Below are 14,228 nucleotides of genomic sequence, written 5' to 3' on the forward strand. Positions count from 1 at the left end.
GCCTTGGCTGAAGGCTCAAAAGGAGGTTGGGTCAAAGCCTGAAGAATAACAGTTAGATCCCATGGAAGACTGGGGTCCATAATAGGGGACCAGAATAAAAAAAGAGTACCCTTAAGAAAAGCCTTACACAACTTTACAGAGGCTAAAGAATGGTTTTGCCTACATGAAAATTTGAAATGCAGCAAGTTGCACTTTAATTGTTGAATAACTAGCTCCATTATGGAAAATGGAAATAAGGAAGTCAATAACAGCTGGAACAGGTGCTGAAAAGGGATCTAATCGTTTCTGAACATCCCAAACAGAAACTTTTCCACTTGTTCTTACAAATCTTTCTGGTAGAAACCTTTTGGGATGATGTAAGGATGTGACAAAACTGGAGCCTGGAGTTTCTAACCAATGATGTTAATTTGAAGGAATGAATGCCTGGGTGAAGCAGCTAGGGTGGGTGAGATAAAAAATCCTGAGAAGGATCCAGCACCCAGGAAGAGTTGTCTAGATGAGGCTACTGGAAGGGTAACCACACATGGCAAGCCCAGAATAGAGCAATGAGGATTACTTTGCTCTTTGCTAAAATGCTTTCTGGAGAAACTTGGGGAGGAGGGGGTGGGGAAAGGTGTATTTGTGGACCAATCGTGAATCAGACAGTCTCTCTGTGACTCCCCACTGGGAGTTCAGGGCAAAATACCTGCTGCACTTGAAATTGAGAGGAGAACCAACGAGGTAACAGTACAGCTGGTCCCAAAGGCAAAATATCATTTCCGCAATCGAGAGTCCACTCATGAGGAAGTAAAATGTATCTGCTCAGTTTGTCTGCTACCATGTTAAATTTTCCCGGAATATGTACTGCTAACAGAAAGTGGCCAGTAGAGATAGTTCAATTGCCACACTCTCACTGCCTCTTGCCATTGGGGGCAGGATCCGGATCCTCCATTTGTTGATGTATCAGAGTACCAGCATGTTATCCGTCTGAACAGCAACCATCCCTAGAGGGAGAAAGTACGGTTGTGTACACTTACCATAAATGTAGATTTTTGAGTGTCTTCACTGTTGCAGTCATCACATTTGGGTTATCCCTGCCAGGGTAGCCCTCGGCCATCCTGAATACCAGAGACTTAGTATTTCTGGGTCGGCTGCTGTCACTTGAGGACTAACATCAGGTCATCAGTGGTATAAATGAAAGCAGCTGACACCATTACACCAGTTTTTCCTGTCCTAACCTGACAGGAGCCCCCAAAGTAGGAGGCCAGGCTCTGGTGGTAGGACCCCACCAGTGGAAAATAAATACCAATATGTCCCTTGTAAGGAAAGGAGAACAACAAGGAAGGGGGGTAACAAAAAAGAAAAAAAGGGGGATGGAGGGAGGGAAACCAGGACTGCAACAGTGAAGACACTCGAACATCTACATTTATGGTAAGTGTGCACAACTGTACTAAGTTCTTTGTGTTTCACTGTTGCAGTCATCACACTTTGGTAGATTCCCAAAGCTGAGGAAATGGGTGGAGGCAGTCATGGAAGCTAGGGGTTGGCTAGCATGCCCTGCAAGACTGCAGAGGCAAACCCTGCCCTAGATTTGGAGAAGAGAGGCACATGGTAATGCTTGGTAAAAGTGTGAACATATGTCCAGGTGGCAGCCTCCAGGATGTCCCTGGTGGGGACTCCTCTGAGGAAAACTGCAGAGGTGGAGGCTGCTCTGCTGGAGTGTGTCCTGACCCCCTTGGGAGGAGGCTTGCCATACTGTTTGTAGCAGAAATGGATGCAGTGTACTATCCATTTGGAAATGGTTTGCTTGGAGATGGCTTTGCCTTCTGCCCCTGATGCAAAGCTAACCAGCAATTGATCAGACTTTCTGAAGGGTCTAATCCTGTCCAGATAGTATCTGAGCGATCTCTGCACATCTAGAGAGAGCAGAATCCTTTCCCCCTTGTTTTGGGGGTTAGGAAAGAATGTGGGCAAATGGATGGATTGGTTGAGAGCCACACTGAACACTACCTTGGGCATGAAGGATGGATTAGTTCTGAGGGGTACCCTTGTCTGCATGGAAGATGATGAATGGTTCCACAGCTATGAGTGCTTGCAGCTCAGAGACTCTTCTGGCTGAAGTGATGGCCAGGAGGAAGGCTGAAATGATGGCCAGGAGGAAGGCTGTCTTACAGGAGAGAAATTTTAGCTCTGCAGAAGAAGCTGGTTCGAAAGGGGGCAGGGTGAGCTTTTCCCAAGACAAAGTTAAGGTCCCAAGCTGGTGTTGGTGTCCTCCTGGGGGGGGGGGGCTCAAGTTGCTAGCCCCTCTGAGGAACTGTTTAATCAGAGGGTGTGAAAAAAGAGGCTGCTCAGTGGGAAAATGAGCAAAACTAGCAGAGGCATGAATTTGTATAGAAGAGAAAGAAATACCACTGTGTAGTAGGTCTGCTAAGTAATCCAGGATGAGAGGGATGGAGGGTTGTGCCATATTGACCCCATTAGCCTGGATCCAGGTGCAGAACCTTTTCCATTTATCTGCACAAGACTTACTGGTGGTAGGGTGTCTGGCCTCTCAGATAACCTCCAGAACCCGTTTACTGAGATTGGTCAGGGTTAGGGAATAAGCCAAGCTGTCAAATTGAGTGTCTGCAATTGGGGTGCATGAACTTCCCTTCCCTCTGGGTTAGGAGGCTTGGAATTTGAGGAAAATTCCATGGAGGCAGGGGGGACAGGCTGCACAGCAAGGGGTACCAGTGCTGTCTGGGCCAGTCTGGAATCCTTGGGTTTTCCTCCCTTATTTTGAGAAGTACCCTGGGAATGAGAGGTAGGGGAGGAAAGGCATAGACCAAGAGGATATACCCAGGGGAAGGACAGGGCATCCACTTTCCATGCAGTGATGCTCCTTCGTGCAGAATTTGCTGAGCTGATGGTTGGTTTGGGAGGCAAAGAGGTCGACCTATGGGGTTCCCCATTTCTGAGTTATTACGAAGCAGGTGTTTCTGTTGAGCTGCCACTCGTGGGGGTCCAAAAGCTTTTTGCTTAATTGGTCTGCCAGGGAGTTGAGAGAGCCTGGCAGGTATTGTGCTAACGTGTAGTTGCATGGAAGAGGCTGTGAACCAAAGGGTCATGACCAGCCTGCACAGCGGGTAGGTGTGAGTCCCTCTCTGCTTGTTGATGTACCACATCACAGTGGTGTTGTCTGTTTTGATCAGGAGTACCCCTGGAGAGAGAAGTTGTTTCAAAGCTATCAAGGCCTGCTGCACAGCCATCACCTCTTTTTGACTGATGTGCAGGGGGTGTTGCTGGGGGTTCCATTGGCCCTGTATGTACCTGCCGTCCAGGTGTGCACTCCAAGCATAGTCTGATGCATCTGTGGTGATGGTCTGGGTGGAGGGGTATGGGAAGAAGGGCAGCTCCTTGTTGTGGGAGCAGGCTGTTACCCACCAAAGAATGTGTTCCTCAGGCAAGGAATAATAGGTAGAAGAGTTTCTAGATCTTGAGAGTGTTGACACCAAAGGCTCTTTAGGTACCACTGAAGTTTCCTCATATGCAGTCTACATACAGAATGAGGAGTATGCAAAAGGCCATGAACCGCAGGGCTTGCAGGATTTTCCTTGCAGAAAGCTGGGGCCCGGTGGCCAGTTGAGAGAAGTAAGCTGATAGGAAATGGTGTAAGGTATGCCATATGGAATGCTGTGTCCAGACTTGCTCCCTGGAAGATTATCCTTTTGGCGGGTATCTGTTTGGATTTCTTTTCGTTGACTGTGTACCCTAGGGAGGTTAGTAGGTCCTTTACAAAGGCCATGTCTTTGAGCAGCTTTTCCTGGCTGTCTGCCTGAATAAGGCAGTAGTCTAAGTAGGAGTAAATTTGAATATTTTTTTGTCTGCAAAAAGCAATGGCCAGAACCAGGCATTTTGTGAAAATCTTGGGAGCAGTAAATAAGCCAAAGGGAAGCGCAGAGAACGGAAAGTGTTGAGATCCTGTCCTGAAGTGGAGATATTTTCTGCAGGACTCACCGATAGGAATGTGGAGGTAGGCCTCTTTTAGGTCCAGGGTGGCTAGCCAAGCATCCTTGGACAGTATGGGTAGCAGCTGCTGGAGGGTGAGCATTTTGAATTTTGGGATCACCAGGAAGGTGTTTAGAATGGATAGATCGAGGATGGGGCACCAGGTGCCCTCTTTTCTGGGCACCAGAAAAAGTCTATAGAGTAGAAGCCTTGGCCTATCTGCTCTGCAGGAACATGCGCTATTGCCCTCAGGGAGAGCAGGGAATGGATTGACTTTTGAGCCTCTTCCCACTGATTTGGTGGTAGATCTGGGAACCCTTTTGGGGTTGGAAGGGTGTGGAAGGAGAATTTGTACCCCTGAGACACAATGTTCAAAACCCACTGGTCCTTGGTAATGGTGGCCCAGGTGCTTGAGTGAAAGGAGAGTTTTACTCCTAGGGGTATGTGAAAGTAGGCAGAGGCAAGGACGGGAGGGGGTGAGTCATTGTGAGTTCTTACCATAAGGGGGTGGCTTAGAACTCCCTGGTTTTGAAGTGGAGGTAGTCCACTGCTTAGATCTCTGCAACCCCTGGGACTGCTGTCTGGGGGGTCTGTTTCCACAGGGCCTAGGCTGGTCCTGTTTACCTGGAGCAGGAAAGAACCAGTGCGTGGAGGGAAAACACCTGCTGAACCTAGGGGGCTGAACCTGTAAGAAATCTTTAACAGTCTGCATAGATTTTGCTTTTTCTTCCATCTTTTTTAAGACCTCTTCTGCTTTAGCACTAAGTAATTTATCTTTGTGCAAGGGTGCATCCAACAATTTTGATTTGACTTGGTCTGGCAGGGGTTGTTCCTTAACCCATGCATGTCTTCTAATGACAGATCCAGTGACTACTGCTCTAGAAGAAGCTTCTAGGGCGCCAAAACCACAGTGCAAAGTGTGTTTAGTTATTTGACCAGCAGAATGCATCAAGTCTTGTAAATCTTTAGATTCTGCCCATGCAGGAAAGGAGGCCATTTTTTGTTTAAGGAGTTCCAAGGTATGTTGCTGATATTTAAGCATATGGAACTGACAACTTAGTGCCCTGACAGCAAGAGTAGCTGAGGTGTATACTTTTTTACCCCATCTGTCCAGTGCTCGGTAATCCCTGTCTGAGAGGGTGGGATTCTTAGCTGAGGTTGCTTTAATCCCTTTAGGCCCTTGAGCAATGACCTCAGGGTCAGCTGCTGGATTTTTAAAAAGATATTTGTGTGAGTCACGGACTTTGTAGCACCTGTCTGGTTTTCTGGGAGCAGGAGGGAAGGCATTTGGAGTCAAGCTGGATTCAAGGAAGACATCATCCACCACATCTAGGACTGGGGGGATGGCTAAGGGCCTGTGTTGTGGAAGGTCCAGGAACTCTCAGAGTCTCTTTTTAGACTGTGGGTAGTCTTGACTCTCCCATTGGAAATGCTCCCTTAAGGTATGCAAGGTTTGCCCAAAAGAAAAATCCTCTGGGGGAGAGGCTGAAGGAATGGATTCCTCTGCATCAGAATCCTCATATGTGGAGAGAGGCTGCATGTCTTCATAGTCAGATGCATCAGATTCATTTGACTCTTGTTCAGACAAAACTAGTGGAGACAGATCTCTTTTCCTTTTTGAGGGAGTGGCTTGGCTTCTCCCAATCAGCATGATAAGGTCTTCTGCCATTTTAAGCATTTGAGACTGAGACAAGGGAGCAGGCACTTGAGAATGGCTAGTCGGTTTCTTGGGTGTGGTTCGACCCCTGGGCCTAAGAACTCGGTAGTTTCCAAAAGAACGGTAGCCGTGAAAGAAGGCGTCGGTTTATGTCGGGATTCGGTGTTGTAAAGGACTTTCTCGGAAGCCGGTGTCTGCACAGCAGCTTCAAACCCGGTAGAAACGACCGCAGGATCCTTAGGGGAAGAAGAGTTCTGCTGCACACCAGACTCCGAAAGGGTCTCGGTAGTGGCCTGCGAATTTACTGATGCTGGCATCAGGGGATGTGAAAGCGCCTCACAGAGTTCCGGAGGACTGATAACCAGCTTAACGGAAGCGTCATTGGAAGGTTTGGTCCTGTGCGGTCTGTCTCTGTCTTCATCTTTATGTTTTTTCAGAAGAACTGCTGTTGGATGGCTTACCGAAGCCATATCAAAATTTGAGGACTGTAAACAGAAATATATGGCTACAATAAGGGCACAAAAACAAACAGTTCTGGCATTAAACAAAGTACAGAAGCGACAACGAGGGACATTGTGGTCTGGGCATAGACAAGTGATGCAGTAAGAGTGGAAGTCCCAATGTATTTGCTTTCCACAGGCGAGACAATTAACTTTTTCTGGTATTGGTTAGTGCAAGAAAAAAGGATCCCCAACGAGGTACTCAGGTTTCAAAGACTTCAACTTCAATTCGGAAACGAAACTCAGGTAGCGGTCGACCTGCATTCGTACAAACTGCTTTTGCTTCGGGCTCCACAGCAAGAAAGACTGATGTAATGGTGTTGGCTGCCTTCCTTTATACCACTGATGACTTGATATCAGTCCTCAAGCAACAGCAACCAACACAGAAATACTAAGTCTCTGGTATTTAGGCTGGCCGAGGGCTACCCTGGCAGGGATAACCCAAATGTGATGACTGCAACAGTGAAACACGAAGAACATCATCTTGAAACACCTGCAATGCCAATAATACTGCTTTCATTTCTAGGATACTAATGTGAAGACTGGCCTCTAACTGGGACCATGTGCCTTGGACTGTCCTTCCCAAATAATGCCCCCCCCCCCCCCACCAAAGTTGGGAGGCATCTGTTGTCACCATGGTCTTGGGCAAAGGAAGAATAAAAAGCCAGCACAGAGAAAGTTCTTGTACATGAATCCACCAGGCTATGTATTGTTTGCTAATATTTGTAATTCAAATAGGTGCCGTCAGAGGATGTACAGAGTAGTATCCTCATGTGAAGCCTTGCTAATGGTACCAAGACCACTGAAGCTGCCATTGATCTAAAGAGCTGCAACACCAGCCGGGTCAGAAGAGAAAGAATGTGTAAGGCTTGGTTCTGTAGATTGTTTAATCTTGCTGTGATAAGCTTGTGATCTGTGTTACCATAGCTAGACAAGCACCAATCAATTCTATGGCTTGAGTACGGAAAAGCTGAGACTTGGCATAGTTTACAGTGATGCCCAGTCAAAGACACAAGTGGAGCAAGCAGTCCCCGTCTTGGAGGAAGCAGAAAGGAGACAGTTATCTAGATAAGGAATCTGTGCAATCTCAGGTAAGCTGCAACCACTGCCACGCACTTTCTTAACACCCTGACAGCTGTGTTGAAACCAAAGGGAAGGGCTCTGAAATAATAGTGACTGGGTCCCAGCCAGAAGCATAGATATCATACATCTATCATCTGATAGAACTCATACAGCCAAAACAGGGGAATCCACCTCCCAACAGCAGACCTGTAACCAGTGGTTTTCCACAGGGATCAGTCCTGGGACCTCTACTGTTTGGAATCTATTTCTCCAAAGTACAAGCTACAACTAAAGGTCTGTGGCTGACAAAATTTGCTGATGACTGCAAACTGGGAGTGGTCATAGAATCTCCAAATGATGTCAACATCCTGCAAGAGGATCTTACACAAACAAATGATTGGTGCCAAAGTCATTGCCTTAAACGCAATGCAAAAAAAAAAATGTATTGTCATTCCATTCAGTAAAAGTGATGTTCCTGCTAACTACCACATCAATAGCAGTACCTTCTGTATGCACTCAGTGGTGACAGACCTGGGCACACAGGTTGATGGCAACCTTACCTTTGACCATCGTGTATCCACAGTGGTAAGAAGGGCATTCTATACTGCTCATCTCATAAGTAAGGGCATTGCCTCCAGGAAAAAAAGAAGTTATAACCTCCCTGTACTCTTCACTACTTAGGTCAACAATTGAGTGCAATGCCCCTTTTGGCATGTACCTTTCCAAGTACCTGCAGCAACTGGAGTAACCACAAAGTTTCCTCACAAGGAAAATTCAAAGTCTTCAGCATCTGTCCCATTGGGATCACCAGAAATTACTGTCACTTTATTCTGTTTCATACAGACTACTCAGAGGTGATATCTGCCTTGCATACAAGGCAATCTATGACCCTGCTTTATTAGAAATGCTGCATATCCATAAGTCAAATGGTACAAAGGTTACTCGCTCTAAAGACCTTAACCTGGTATGCGACATTAATAAAACCTGCTGGAGGGACAGACTTGTCTCCAAGAAGTTACCACACTTTTGGAACAGACTCCAACTTAATCTCAGAGGACCTCTTTGGCCCTCTTCAAACGCAACCTAGACAGTTGGATGGGTGACCATAAATTTACCCTAGGAGGGGATTCCACCTGTGTCCCTCTTGAATAGGGGCAATAGGTGCTGATCATGGAAATAAGGGTAAGAACTTGGCTAGGCTTGTAAGGGCCCTATGACCATTAGTCTAATTAGCTCCTATGATCCTATCCTTTGGAGCACTTGTGTATTTTAATGTGGTAGTACGTATCCTAGAGATCTACAGAGCACATATATTCAGCCTTCTGTAACAGTGGCAGAATGGACTGAATTGTGATCAACCAGAACTTCACTGATTTAGACTGCTGCAAATCAAAATTGGTCTTCGGTCCCGTCATTTTGGCAATAAAAAGAATCCTGAGTACATTCCAGATCCTTGTTGGTCTGGGGGTTACTGCTTGCATGACTCTTTTTGTCAGCAGCTTTTCTCTTTCTATGGCCGCTGCTTTTCCCTGACTGCGTGGAATGTTGGGAATTATTTTGTTGCATTTTGGAGATAGAGGGGAAAAAGATATGTAATAACCTCTGAATATTATAGTCTGCACCCAGATACATTTGGTAATGGCTATCCCTCAGGTCACTGAATTATTTGGAACATATTACGAGATTCCAATGGGAACTGATCCAGAAGTTTTCCAATACCCTCTTGGAGTCCATGTCTGTGGAGGACAAGAAGACTGAACAAATGGCCACCCTCCATTCTCTATCGAATGCTTCCATGAGACTAATTTCTCACACCATAGAGGGAGCTTCAAGAGCCATGAGTTCATGAATTGCCATGAGAAGGCACACCTGGATGCATCTTTGTGACTTCAGGAATACAAAAATTACCAATCAACAAAACTGATAATAAAGAACAAAGTAAGAGTAAAGTAAGAAAGAAGTCGATTACAAGTACAGACAAAGCAAATAAAACAAAAAAAGTGAAATTAAACAAGTGAAAGCAGACCCAAACCAAGAAGACAATCAAATCAAATAGAACAGAATCCTGTTTCAGAGGTACAGTCAGAACCAATAAAATATGAGGCTTATGAGTCTCTAACTACCTGGACCTGTTGAAGCCCCACTTTTATGCAAGGGAATGACTGTTGCTGTCTTCCATTCATTTGACATGAAGCCTGTTTTGAGGTTGATACTGAATAGCCTCTGTAGGGTGTCTAACAAGTCATGTTTCAGGCTGACTAGCCTGAGCCAGACAGGTATATTGTCTGGCCCCATATGTACTACTTGCTGGTGGTTTGTGACCCCAGACAGAATTCATTTTTGTGGTCATTCTGTGTACACTCATCTGTCCGACACTCAGTTTGGAGCATCCTCTGTCATTTCCTGCTGCTGCCACTTATTCTGGCTTCTCCGTGAGTTAACTCACCAGGACTGCCATGCCCTCTGTGACTGGCATTTTTTTTTTCCTGCAGTTGAATCTGCTTGCTGATAACTAACATCATTTTAATGCAGATACAACTCGGGATTGGTAATGCTATTGCTGCTGTAAATGCCATCGTAATCAGAAAGGCTTTCCTAAGTGATTGCCCTCATGGACATTTCAGGCAGTGCAACAGTGTAGCCAAAGACTGAAGTAGTGTAATTACGGACATTGTCGCTGCTGTGTATTTGATTATTACATCATGGACATTTCAGGCAGTGCAACAGTATAGCCAAAGACTGAAGTAGTGTAACTACGGACATTGTCGCTGCTGTGTATTTGATTATTACATCATGGACATTTCAGGCAGTGCAACAGTATAGCCAAAGACTGAAGTAGTGTAAATACGGACATTGTCGCTGCTGTGTATTTACTTATTACATCATGGACATTTCAGGCAGCGCAACAGTATAGCCAAAGACTGAAGCAGTGTAATTACGGACATTGTCGCTGCTGTGTATTTGGTTATTACATCATGGACATTTCAGGCAGTGCAACAGTATAGCCAAAGACTGAAGTAGTGTAATTACGGACATTGTCGCTGCTGTGTATTTGGTTATTACATCATGGACATTTCAGGCAGTGCAACAGTATAGCCAAAGACTGAAGTAGTGTAATTACGGACATTGTCGCTGCTGTGTATTTGGTTATCACATCATGGACATTTCAGGTAGTGCAACAGTATAGCCAAAGACTGAAGTAGTGTAATTACGGACATTGTCGCTGCTGTGTATTTGGTTATTACATCATGGACATTTCAGGCAGTGCAACAGTATAGCCAAAGACTGAAGTAGTGTAATTATGGACATTGTCGCTGCTGTGTATTTGGTTATTACATCATGAACATTTCAGGCAGTGCAACAGTATAGCCAAAGACTGAAGTAGTGTAACTACGGACATTGTCGCTGCTGTGTATTTGGTTATTACATCATGGACATTTCAGGCAGTGCAACAGTATAGCCAAAGACTGAAGTAGTGTAATTACGGACATTGTCACTGCTGTGTATTTAGTTATTACATCATGGACATTTCAGGCAGTGCAACAGTATAGCCAAAGACTGAAGTAGTGTAATTACGGACATTGTCGCTGCTGTGTATTTGGTTATTACATCATGGACATTTCAGGCAGTGCAACAGTATAGCCAAAGACTGAAGTAGTGTAATTACGGACATTGTCGCTGCTGTGTATTTGGTTATTACATCATGGACATTTCAGGCAGTGCAACAGTATAGCCAAAGACTGAAGTAGTGTAATTACGGACATTGTCGCTGCTGTGTATTTGGTTATTACATCATGAACTACAAAGTGAACAGTACAATCTGAACTTTAACACAGGTCAAGCAGTGCAAAGCAATCCGTAACTTACTATTCTGCTACTGTTTAAATTTGACAGAATTGTTTGTCGCCTGCTTGGTGACCACAGCCAATGACGAGAGTTGAACCTTCTGGAACAAGTCTATTTTTCTATGTTACTGGCTGTACTTTTTGAATGTTTGCAAAACGGACCCAACATTCTAAGCACATTTGGTTTTTTGTAAGGGAACATTATTTAACATTATAACTTCTATTTTTCAAATTAGCAATTGTTGTGCATTAACATCACACCCGCAAACATGTGGTATCTGTACTTGTTAAGAAATATGATTATACAATAACAAGGCCCTGAATTATCAGACAGCTCCAAAGTACACAACAGACAGCAGGTATATGAGAATCAAACAGTATAACTTTACAGCAGTCTTATCTGAACAGGTCTATTAACTGTGGTGTTCTGTTCTTCTTATGCACAAAGATTAATGCAACTACAGCCCAGAAAATGACAACACAATTTCTAGGGGAGTATTTTATGAAACAGGAAAATAAATCAGGATGCAATGAGAAAATAGGGACTGATCTATTATAAAATGAGTAGCACTCATGGGGAGATGGGGAAAACGTCAAAACTCAAGCACATGTATAGTTTTTGTAGTGTATCAGAAGAGGTCAGAGGTACAGGTAGCCGTGTGGCTTGAATAAGGAGTTAAAACTATAGTCTGTAGCTATGGAAACATTGCACTAGCAATGCACACTCCCATGCAATCAGTGACACCATGTCCAAGCCACACATGAAGATGTATGTCACCATTAAACAGCAGAGCATCTCTCAGTAACTGCGTCACTATGACAAACATATGAACTTGTGAATGCCCTGAAACTATAACAAACCACCTAAATTCACAGGTCTGCAGGAAGGGGACCCCACCCATGAGGTTTATAAACAACTTCTGTCCATTTGAAAGGTTAAGACTTTCTTTTTCTACTGATTAGGCAGTGGAAATGTCCAGTGGGCAATGAGTGATTAATGTGATGAAACATTACATACAAATTACATTCAGGTGGCCAAAGAAAAAGTCAGTGGAACAAATTATGTAATGCAGGACTGTCCAAGATTCACACTGTAAAGACAAGCAATTTACTGTGTAGCAAGGACAAATGCAAGACTTTCCAATCATATGTCCACCATACCGGCTGAAGACCCGCACCACTCGATTAGTGCAGGAATCCCCAGCATGTCCTGATCTTACCTTAAGCCCAAGTGTAACAATCAGCAGTGAATAATAAATGTACACATGTGAAAACTCATATCCTAGAAGTACTTTTGATGAGAAATAATCAGCTGTCAATTGACAGTTTCCTTGGTAAGATACTGGTATCTACTTAACTGTGGTACAGTATAGTTACAGACATGAAACAATACCCCAAAGTAAAAAGCACCAGTATTCATATTAAAATGCGGCAGTGAAGTAAAGTAGTAAAGAAAGATCAAATCACAAATACGCAATTAAGGCTGCAGAGGCAGTACTGCAAGGAAAAGGCAGGAGAGGCAGAAGGTTGGGAAACAGCCAGACACAAAGAATGGGACAGAAATAAGGAGATAAGGGACAGACACCAGGAACAAAAAGACACAGGTACCAGAAAGTCTGTTTTCAAGCACAAAACTGATAAAAGATGACAATACTTAAGACACTGTCAGGCAGACTGGAAGAAAAGCTGTCAAAATACACTCTGGATATTCAGGTTACAGACTGCCACTACTGCCTCTTTGTGTAGTAATTACCAGAAGACAAGAAAAAATTGTGTTTTCACACAAAAATTCTATAAGTATATCCTATGAAGATAAAATAAAAATAAATAAATAAAGTAAAATAAAACTTTTTTGGGCATCAAAACTATGTGGTTAGAAAAAACTACAGCTCCTGAAAAAATATACATCACTCAGTCTCACTACAGGAAAATGTATGTAGGATAAAAGAGACAAACACATCAAGGATGGGAGTTCAACATTTTTTTAAAAAAGAGACGTACGATAAGGCACAAGGGGTAGATGAAGAGTCTCTCCTGATGCAACTGGTGGATCAAAGTATGACCCTCGTGATATCAGAGAAAGATTGCACTGATACAAAGTGATTTACTACTACACCTAGGACAAGGATTCCCACTCTTATCTCTATAGCCTATCAGTCTACAGATTTTTTTGACTTTTGATGCATTTTTCAACAGAATACATGTTGTCTGGGCAATGAAGTATTGGGGAAAAAAATGAAACGGCAAGACCAGAGCCAGTTAGGAGATTATGAAAAAATGTGCTAAAAACTGCACTTCAGACATTTGTAGAAAACATTTACTTGGGCACATCAAGCAGTGTGATACTGTTTATTAACTTTCATTCCAATGTGTGTGAAAGCATTAGCTGAGGCATGCAATAACACATGACCATGCACAATATCTAAACTCTTACACAAAGCCTCAGTTCTAACAACAATAATGACTTTCTGTGGTGGACACACAGTGGCATTTTTGTTCAATATCATTACTTCTACTGTGGTTCACTAGTCCACTAGAATCCTCAGGTTTGCACAAACATTCCACGACATCTAACAAAGCACAAGTCACTATGGGGAAAAACTCTTCATCACTGGGGATGCGTTTTAAGTCAGCTGTACAGCACCATTGTCCCTTTTATATACACACAGCCCTGTTTTTCTACAGCCATCCCTACTATAAATCCACTAAGAAACGTTCATGCACTTACAAAAAGGACAGTTGCTGGGCAAGTCTGAGCTGTGTTTCTTGCATGTAAGTTGCATTATAATGTGTGCAAGTAAGAAGATCCCTCAGCAGCACCAATATCTGCACAAATTAATTATAGGAACAATGCAAACAGCAGAATATGGTAATTCTCACCGAAGAACAATTGTATCCTGCAAAGGATTATACAATTAGTCCAACTACATTTATCTATCTATAAAATATTATAACATAAGACAAATGCTCAATACATAATAAACTTTGGCTGACTTTTGCAATGTGTATAGTGTAAACTTTCTTTCATAAATTATTTGACTTTACCTTAACAGTGTGGGAGAGACAAAAGCTACCATTTCCTGCAGGACTTTTTCTGTTTGCTTCTTCACTTTGTTGATGAGCTTATGATTAGGCTGCATGGTTATGACTGTAGAACTGGTTTCTGACGCATCTACAACTGCAGTCTGTGCTCTGGAT

General features: G+C 43.7%; 1 protein-coding gene across 3 annotated transcripts in view; it reads right to left on the bottom strand.

Annotated features, from left to right (window-relative positions):
• The window catches only part of GPAM (glycerol-3-phosphate acyltransferase, mitochondrial), a 921,522-nt gene that overhangs the window by 662,063 nt on the left and 245,231 nt on the right, over positions 1–14,228 (bottom strand). For all 3 annotated transcript variants that reach the window (XM_044055836.1, XM_044055838.1, XM_044055837.1), the window contains exon 7: positions 14,076–14,222. In XM_044055836.1, coding sequence (XP_043911771.1) covers positions 14,076–14,222 — 147 coding nt within the window. The remainder of the gene's footprint in view (positions 1–14,075; positions 14,223–14,228) is intronic.

The sequence above is a fragment of the Protopterus annectens genome, chromosome 14.part0 (genome assembly GCF_019279795.1).
Source record: "Protopterus annectens isolate FY-2018-M chromosome 14.part0, PAN1.0, whole genome shotgun sequence".
NCBI classification, from domain to species: Eukaryota; Metazoa; Chordata; order Ceratodontiformes; family Protopteridae; genus Protopterus; species Protopterus annectens.